This window comes from Cololabis saira, chromosome 1, assembly GCF_033807715.1.
Source record: "Cololabis saira isolate AMF1-May2022 chromosome 1, fColSai1.1, whole genome shotgun sequence".
NCBI lineage: Eukaryota > Metazoa > Chordata > Actinopteri > Beloniformes > Belonidae > Cololabis > Cololabis saira.
The window spans coordinates 10,649,169-10,658,974 of NC_084587.1; the positions used below are offsets into that span (position 1 = coordinate 10,649,169).

At 39.4% G+C, this 9,806-nt stretch overlaps 1 protein-coding gene across 1 annotated transcript; it reads left to right on the plus strand.

The window, feature by feature from the left end:
- The first annotated feature begins 3,134 nt into the window (after positions 1-3,134).
- Positions 3,135-7,964, plus strand: LOC133450781 (solute carrier family 22 member 7-like). Its single transcript, XM_061729659.1, has 10 exons — positions 3,135-3,515; positions 3,811-3,914; positions 4,099-4,253; positions 4,678-4,846; positions 4,925-5,048; positions 5,187-5,296; positions 6,966-7,180; positions 7,274-7,382; positions 7,475-7,681; positions 7,931-7,964. The coding sequence occupies exons 1-10, from the start codon at positions 3,135-3,137 to the stop codon at positions 7,962-7,964; spliced, it is 1,608 nt and encodes a 535-aa protein (XP_061585643.1).
- Positions 7,965-9,806: the final 1,842 nt, after the last annotated feature.

Here is a 9,806-nt window from a genome sequence, read left to right on the forward strand (position 1 = left end):
AAAAAAACAATTAATAACTGCGTGGTGACGCAATCAAACAGCGAACAGCGTGGAATGAGGGGCATGTGGTGTTAAATGCAGCAAACATGTCAGCATGATCAATACTGGGATGTGGGGGGAAAGCAGAGGACACGAGAAATGATCCAGGCTGAGTTGGATTTGGGAAACCGCTGGTGATGGAGACGTCACGGGACGCACCGCGCAGCAGATCGGGAGCGCAAGATGAACATTTGCATTAATAATATAATAAATCATATTTTATGTTTTAATAAAGTTTTATGGTAACATGATGATATGCTTTTACTTTCTAGAGTAGTAACGTTATTGAAAAAGTGAACTGCCTTCTTACTTTTCATTACATAAACGTATCCTGTGCAGGCAATTCAATGCTCATGCTATTCACCAACAGACTGTCACTTACCTTTCCTGTTACCACGAACATTTTTTTGGCCTCCACATGATGAAGTTTGGCATCTTTAACCCATCCTGATGTGAAGTAGCAGTAAGCTTTGGTACTTTAAAAGCTTTGAGAGCTTCGCCGGTGTATGGAGAAGGATTGTGGACCAGGTAAATATCTATGTCCGCAAACGACAAATCTGGCAGGTTTTTGGCAGACTGGAGTGGAGTCAGTAATTGATTAGATATTAGATACGGATCGAAACCTAAAGTGTCAATTTTCTGTAGATACCGTTGCTGTTCTTCGGGAGTTAAGTGAGTTATTAGGTGAGACGTCATATTGGCTGCGCGACGGAAAGGTCCTCGGTCGGTCCTCAAGATGGCGCTGACAACAAAAAATGTCACGTGACTGAAACCCATGAATATCAGTTGGTATGATGTTCCAAAACTGAGTGGCTCTGACTGAAAAACAGGATTGACTGAAGGAGCTGGACCTAAACGGCACAGTACAGTCCCCCCTCTGGGAAGATCTTGAATTTAATTAAAAAGCATAGATGAGTTCAAACATTCCCAACCTTAAAGCCTGTTCCGTTCCCTCTACAATGTCCGTAAGAAATTCCTCTACGTCAGGCACTTGTTGATGAGTTCATCACGGCTCGGAGCCGTCCAATCAGAAACAGCAAGCTGCCTTCTGTCTTCCCCCTCACTTCCTCTCAGTTAGTTAGTCCAGGCAGCACCTTCGCTTCCCTCTTTAGTCTCCTCTTCAGCCCAGTTTTCTCCCCCCGCCCCCTATGCTCCAGGTGCTGCAGTACCCCTCGCCGGGTCGTCAGGCGACACCGGCTGCGGCGCCGGATAGTTGGGTTGGTAGTAGCGGTAGGGGTCTTCGTCCTCGGCCTCGCCGTAGATTTGGAAGACGCTCTGCGGCAGTTGGACTGGAGGGACAGCGCCACCATCAGTGATATCCTCACCCTCTGTGTTGCCAAGCAGCCAGGCAGCGAGCCCACCGTCACCCAGTCAGACGGACGGACAGGGAAAGCCCAAGACAAAGATGGCCGACGCCCGCCACCACAGGAAACAGTGTTTTGGAGGGATTTGTTGGGAAGTGATTGGGTTAGCGGGGAGAGCGGGTTGGAAAAGAAGGTAGGAGCAAGAAACATAGACGGACATGAGTTACCAAGGTTACCAAGGATTATGAAGGTTATTGAGCGACAACCCATATCAGAAATACATATTATCCAGTAAAAATAGCCCCACTGTGGAAAAAAATAGTCCCATCTCTCCAGATGTCAGCTCTGCATGTTGTCTTTTGCTCATCTTTTTTTTTCGGAGTCAGCCACTCCTCAATCCATTCATCCATCGTTAGCCCTCCCCAGAGATCAAAGTTTACCGTAAACATGCCTAATTAATTGTTAATGAAAATAAAAAATAAACTTTAACACCAGTTACTTTTTTGCTACCTGCTGTAACCGTCAAAAAATATGTAACAGTTGGTTGTTGTCATGGATACATTGTTGCTTCCCTGACGCGGAATGATATGCTGTGATAAGGCTTTAGAATAGAAGCCGTGGTATATGCTCATTATACCACAGTTCACAAACAATCACATTGCAGGATTTCACCTTTCTGTTTTATAATGGTATTTTTATGTCTCAGAGAGAGCAGGGAGTGAGGGATGGGGCAGTTGATTGTGTGCATGTGTACGAAGAGGCTCTTTGCAGTAACACAGTAACCAATTGTGGCTCTTAGCCTCTGACTGGTTGGCCACCCCTGCTTTATACCAACTTACGGCTCATGCAGTTTATATGAGGCCCTGCGACTTACACCCATAGTTAGCTGGGATAGGCTCCAGCAGAGCCCCTGAGATGGATGGATGGATGGATGGATGGATGGTATCAATCATGAAATAGTCAGGTCCTTATTACATCAAGAAATGTAAATAAAGCCGCAAACCATGAGCAATGCTGTCAGCATTTAGCATTCTTAAAGTAGAAGGAATAAAACAATTGAAAGAATGGTTTAAAGCAGCAGAATGTAACTTTTCCACCTTAATATAATATTTCCAGAGTCATTGTGATGGTACATCAATTTACACTACTACAATTTTCCACACTACTGGTAAAGCACTACCGCTTTTGTCCAAAGGAGCCGCTAAACTCAACAAAAGCTGAAAGTTACATTGTGCTGCTTTAATTTCTTTAGAAATGTACAAAAACACTGATGGGTGCATCAAATTCCCTGAACACACCCTGTCATTAAAAAAAAGCAGAAAGAAACATGAGATCTGTATTTCACAACTGCTGGATAAATGTGATCACATGTGGAAAATATGATGTCACATTTTATTCAAAAAAATTGAGCATATGTGTTGCCATCCAGAGCATCAAAAAAACACAACAGCAAAAGAGAAAGCACAAAAAAAAGAAAAAAAACACGACGGCAAATTAAAAACACTACGGCAAAAGCAAAGTCACAACGGCTTAATGTAATTGTGATTTTTAATTTGCCGTTGTGACTTTCAATCTAAGACCACCGACACACCTCATAATTTATAAAACTATATTCTCTGTTTGTTAAAAAGTAACTTATATTGGTGCAATAAATTTCTGAAAACTTTGTTTTTTTCCTTATCATAATGATTAACTCTGCGCTGGTAAATGTGTGTTTTTGACTCAGTGTCGTCTGACTTTATCTCACTTTCGCACCATTTGGCGTTTTGTCCTCTTTTGACAAACAGCAAAATGAAATTTGACAGCATACTTTCTGAAATTAATGGATTTGGAAGATTCCAGGTGACACTATTTCTGCTCCAGGCATCCTCTCGATTTACTCTGCCATGCCATTTTCTGCTGAACAACTTCATGGCAGCGGTTCCATCTCACCACTGCGACATCAGGACCCTGGAGGATGGAGAAGTGTTTGGAAATTTATCTCTACAACAGAAACTAGCGGCTGGTATTCCGGCAGAACAAGATGGGACTCTGAGCTCCTGTCAGATGTTTACGCAGCCCCAACTTCAGTACTTGTCAGGCTCAAACAGTAGTGAGGAAGTGGACACTGTGACATGTGAAAATGGATGGGTCTATGACAACAGCACCTTTAAATCTACCTTGGCAACAGAGGTAAGTGGCACTCTACAAATGAGTTATTATTAGCAAAGTTATATGTATTTTGTCAATAAATTAATAATATTTTCTATTGTAACCACACACTTTATGGCACCTTTTGTGTTTGAAACTGTTACTGATGCATACAAAAAAAAGAAATATATATATATAGAGGGAATATAGGGGGAGGGAATACAATTATAATTTTGTATTTAGTATTTAAAACATGACATTTCTGCCATTTTTTTTCAAGAGCCACTACTGCTGTATAGATTAGATATATTATATATTTTCAATGGTTTATTTGCAGTGGGATCTCGTTTGCAGCAGGAAAGGGATGAACAAGGCAACAGCTACCGTTTTCTTCATTGGTGTGATGATCGGCGCACCGCTGTTTGGGTTTCTCAGTGACAGGTTAGGTGTTCAAAGAAAATGTAAAAAATGTAAAGTTTTAAGTACTTAAGGGAAATGTTGCTGTGTTTAGAAAGTGCATTAAATAATTACTTGCATGGAAAATAGCTATTTTGAACTGTTTGGTCATACTTGCAAGATATTGCATCTAACGCTTTTTCTTTAAACAGAGTCTCTCTTTCACCAGATTTGGGCGACGACCAGTGCTGCTGGTTTCTTATCTGTCATCCCTGACCTTTGCAGTTGTAAGCGCATTCTCCACATCATATATAATGTTCATCATCATGAGATTTTTCACGGGGGTGTCCCTCGCAGGAATAAGTATTATCTCCATTGCTTTAAGTAAGAACCACAAATGCTGACTTTTTAAAATTTGTATGTATATATACAGGACTGTCTCAGAAAATTAGAATATTGTGATAAAGTTCTTTATTTTCTGTAATAAAAAAACAAAAATTATTATTAAATTATGGTTTACAGTTTAAGATTAAGATTCCCAGAATATTCTAATTTTTTGAGATAGGATATTTGAGTTTTCTTAAGCTGTAAGCCATGATCAGCAAATATTAAAATAATAAAAGGCTTGCAATATTTCAGTTGATTTGTAATGAATCCAGAATGTATGACATTTTTGTTTCTTTAATTGCATTACAGAAAATCATAATATTCAAATTTTCTGAGACAGTCCTTTATATATACCGGTATATATAAAAATGTACACACACAGACTGCATAATCTGAATTGCTTCATACTTTCGTTCTGCAGATGTTGAATGGTGTTGCATTGAACGCAGGACTTTCGCAGCTGTAATCATAAGCCTTGACTGGACACTCGGAAACTGGTTGCTGGTTGGAATCGCCTACTATGTGAATGAGTGGCGGATGCTCATTTTGGGCGTGTCCTCCCCCCTGATTCTGGCCATTTTCACTTGGTGGTATCAAAGTTGACTTTTTGTAACTGAAATTTGCTTGATGTAGACGGACTGCAGGGTTCACCATGTCGACCCTTTCAGGTGGCTTCCAGAGTCTGCAAGGTGGCTCATGGCAAATGGGAAGGGGGAAGCTGCTCATCATTACATTGTACAATGTGCAAGGATGAATGACAGATCCAAATACATCAGCACCATCACACCAGAGGTATATGTCTTTTACGTTATATTCTTTCACTTTGACACAGTTAACCATGAGATTGTCAAGAATGCGTCCTGATAATGCAAAAGGAGGTAAATTAGAGATCACGAATGAGCGGTGGAACTTTGTCCTGCTTTCTCACAGGCATTACTGGAATCCTCAGAAGATGAAACAGGACATAAGAAGTACACTATCACTGATCTGTTCAGGACCCCAAATATAAGAAAAATTGCAATATGCTCAGGGATTGTATGGTAAGTAATGAAGAGAAAGAATAGCTCAACAGTTTGGAAATGGGCTTTTAATATCCTGCTGAAAATAACATGAAAACAGTGACACATGTACAGGACTGTCTCAGAAAATTAGAATATTGTGATTTTCTGTAATGCAATTACCGGTACAAAAACAGAAATGTCATACATTCTGGATTCATTACAAATCAACTGAAATATTGCAAGCCTTTTATTATTTTAATATTGCTGATCATGGCTTACAGCTTAAGAAAACTCAAATATCCTATCTCAAAAAATTTGAATATTATGGGAATCTTAATCTTAAACTGTAAGACATAATCAGCAATATTAAAATAATAAAAGGCTTGCAATATTTCAGTTGATTTGTAATGAATCCAGAATGTATGACATTTTTGTTTTTTTAATTGCATTACAGAAAATAAAGAACTTTATCATAATATTCTAATTTTCTGAGACAGTCCTGTAGTTATTGCAGGTATAGTGATATGTATGCATGCACATTTATTGTGGTTGCACAAGAACAGACCTTGAGCACAAAAGCGATAGGGTCTACTACACCAGACAAGCCTCCAGCTGAATACTATACAGAAGATCCTGACACAATCCAGTAAAGAAAATAGTGGGATGTAAAATGCAGAAAGGTAAGGCAAATGTGTAACATCCCAAAAAAAGTAGCAGCAATAATGTACAGGAATATCTGCACTGAGTATGGGTTGGAGGTACTAAAGTCAGTCCAGGACTGGTGAAGAAAAAAAGAAAAAAAGGTGAAAAAGGTGCTGTAGGACTGCCAAATCTAGACTGTTAAACTAGTGATGGCTAACCAACCACCAATATTAGAAAACTCCAGAAGAAAAGGTCAGAGATTGATGTAGCAATCCCAAGCAACAGCAACATCAACAAGAAGGAACTGACAAGCAGAGGTGTCAAGTAACGAAGTACAAATACTTCGTTACCTTACTTAAGTAGAAATTTGTGTTATCTATACTTCACTGGAGTAATTATTTTTCAGATGACTTTTTACTTTTACTCCTTACATTTTCACGCAATTATCCGTACTTTTTACTCCTTACATTTTAAAAACAGCCTCGTTACTCTATTTCATTTCGGCCTTTAAGAAAAAACTATCCAGTTAAATTGCTCCATCCGGATAGAGTGAATTTGGTTGTGGTTGTTTCAGATGTTCTTGTCCAGTTTTGTTCTTACATCCGTTCCCTCAGATTCCTGCAACTAAACTTGGATGTACATTCCAATAAAGGTTAGGATAAATGATAACATGCCTCTGAAGTTTGACTTTTTGCACCATTACAATACTTATAGGCAACTAGTCATCATATCTCCTGCTCTCTGAAACACATGTTAATGCTCAATAGTACACATATATGGTTCTTTAATATATTTGCATTATACTAAGATGCATTCATTTTCAATGGCTTTTTCCCCCCTTACATTACTTTTACTTTTATACTTTAAGTAGTTTTGAAACCAGTACTTTTATACTTTTACTTGAGTAAAAAACTTGAGTTGATACTTCAACTTCTACAGGAGTATTTTTAAACTCTAGTATCTATACTTCTACCTGAGTAATGAATGTGAATACTTTTGACACCTCTGCTGACAAGTCATCCCCAGACTGTGTTGTTGTTTTTTTCCCCCACTTCCATTTTTCTAGGTTTGGAGTTGCATTTACGTATTATGGGATAAGTCTAAATATCACAGGCTTTGGACTAAACCCTTACCTCACGCAATTTATATTTGCATTCATTGAAATGCCGATGAAGATTGCTGTCTATTTCGCCCTGGAGAAGCTGGGCAGGAGGTATTGCGAGATGGGAGCCCTGATATCCACTGGTCTCTGTCTCTTCATCAACATCTTTGTTCCAATTGGTAACATTTTTCTTCATTTCTTACATCACACAAGAGCATTTTACTGGATTTCCAGACTTTTATTTATTCCTTTTTTTTCAATTCCCACGACAGATATGTGGCTCTTTCGTACCATTGTGGCAGTTCTTGGAAAATCCCTGTCCGAGGCGTCGTTCACGATAATATACCTCTACACGACTGAACTTTACCCTACAGTAGTCCGGTTCGTCAACAGGAAAACAAGGATGACCTTCCGCCTGGCTGTTACTACTTGCACAGAGTGTTCAATTCATTTGTTTGTCTTTGCTTTTTCAGACAAAACGGATTAGGCTACACCTCCTTTCTCGCACGGCTGGGCGTGTCCATTTCTCCGCTCATCGTGCTATTGGAGGATACGTGGCATGTCCTCCCTGCAGCCACTTACTGCGGAGTGGCGGTTTGCTCTGGTTTAATTGCTTCTCTCCTGCCTGAAACATTAAACACTCAACTGCCAGAGTTAATCGAAGACATTGAGAAACCCAGGTATAATGGAAACAGTCTGAGAGGAACAGGACATGTAATCTAATATCAAATCTGCAGTAACTGGTTAGCCAAACAGTGATCTTCACTGCTAAAGATTAATCCAGTCAGAAGGCACTGTTTCCGCTCAGCAAAGTTTGCATAATGCCTTCTTAGACATTTACGTATTTCAAACCAACTGTTTACAAAGTTATTTCGGGTTGTAATCCATGCAAGGAGAAATGACTGACTGAAGCTTTATCTGTATTACAGGAGACAATCAACAAAGGAGAAGGAGGTCCGATAACCACTAAATGGACCCATATGTTTCCAATCGATAACTTTGTTCACATCACAAATAAACTCTTAAACCCAAGATGTGTCAGTCTGTGGTAAAGGAGGCAGTGGCTCAGGTGGTAGAGCAGGTTGTCCAATTATTGAAGGATTGGCAGTTTGAATCCCACTCCCCCAGTCATCCGTCGTGTCCTTGGGGAAGAGCCTTCACCCCACTTGCCTCCAGTGAGGGCATCGCTGGTGTGTGAATGTGTACGAATATTCCAGTGGTGGTCGGAGAGGCCGTGAGGCCGAGGCGTGGATTGGCTGCCACGTTTCTGTCAGTCTGCCCCAGGGCAGCTGTGGCTACACATGTAGTGTACCATCACCAACTGTCAATGAATAATGGAACCATTGGGAGTGCTGTGAAAAGTGTGATACCTAATCCATATATATATATATATATATATATATATATATATATATATATATATATATATGTATATGTATATACATACTGCCCGACCTCTTGCCCCTTTCATAGCTGATATAGGCTCCAGCACTCACATCTAACTTCTTTCATTTATTTATTTTTTGTATAGATATCTTTATTGAGGGCAATAAAAAAAGAAAAAAATAAGATTTACAATAACAATATAATTTCCCGACCCTTGTTTTTTTTTTACTTTTCATAACATTAATTAAACCAAAATAAATAATAATGATAATAAGAAGAGAAAAAAATAAGAAGAAAAAAAAAAAAAAAAAAAAAAAATAAATAAATAAATACAACAACAAACCCCTCTCCCCTTCCCTCCCTCATATGGTCAATTACATCATTCAAGATCATTTAACTTCTTTTCACATTTGTCTATTGATGAAGCATTGTGACAGCTTGGCCCCCTGCAGGGGCAGGTTGCCCCAGTCCTACCTCCTGAGGGCTTTGAACTGGACTCAACTTCCTATCACACCTTGGAAGTTGCCTCAAACAGACTTGGAGCACTAGAGCACCCCATGGGGTGATTTTCGTCTGTGGCCTATTGTCTCACACAAGTTCCTGCGTCTTGCATCCCTGCTGAGACAGGCACCAGGGGAGTGGATCGGACTTCCAGCCCCCGCAGAGACAAAACCATATAAGGATTTCCTGTTGATAGATCACACCTTTGACTGTCTCTCACTGACTTGTTATTCCTGCCGTTTGTTCTTGTATAAAAAGCTTGTTACAAAATCACTCGATGTCAGCCCACCGACCAAGACACTGCGTCTGTGTAGGTCTGCTGACCGCCGGCTGAATTAAATCTCTCACCCCACAAAGCGGACTTCTGAACTGGTTTGATAAATTCCTCAACACTATCAATACTGGAACAAATGAATAATAAATTAAATAATCAAGTCCTGCCTAAACACATTCATTAATATGATGATCCAGATCATTAGTCCAATAAAGGCAAAAAATAAGGTCAAAGTCTCTAGTTTTTTTTTTCTAACGGAATACAGTGTTTTTTCTGGAGTACTATATGATCCAAGTTCATTGATGCAACTTCTTTCATTTTTAAATTAATATGACTGTGAGTAGTACTCCAAAATAATATGACAAATGGTAAAAACACAAAACTTGCAACAGAATCCATGAATGGGGACATAGTTTTTAGGGGGGAATCATTGATCAGGAAATCAAACTATGACAATCAGACATTGTTTTTATGGATACATAGTTTTATAGATTACACAAAATAGATCACATGTTCAAGGAGAAGGGCTTTCTTATTAAGCTGACGAGTCACAGTGTTTATTACTGAGAAGCACCTGGGAATTCCTCTGCTTATATTGTTCAGAGTAGTACAGGTCGGTCACAATATGATTGCAAGTAACTGGA

Excerpts from the sequence above, each read along its gene's own strand:
- LOC133450781 (XM_061729659.1), top strand. The coding sequence starts at position 3,135 with ATGAAATTTGACAGCATACTTTCTGAAATTAATGGATTTGGAAGATTC. Across the intron at positions 3,915-4,098 it reads TTTGGGTTTCTCAGTGACAG|ATTTGGGCGACGACCAGTGC; the intron begins GTTAGGTGTTCA and ends CTCTTTCACCAG. Across the intron at positions 7,682-7,930 it reads GAAGACATTGAGAAACCCAG|GAGACAATCAACAAAGGAGA; the intron begins GTATAATGGAAA and ends TCTGTATTACAG.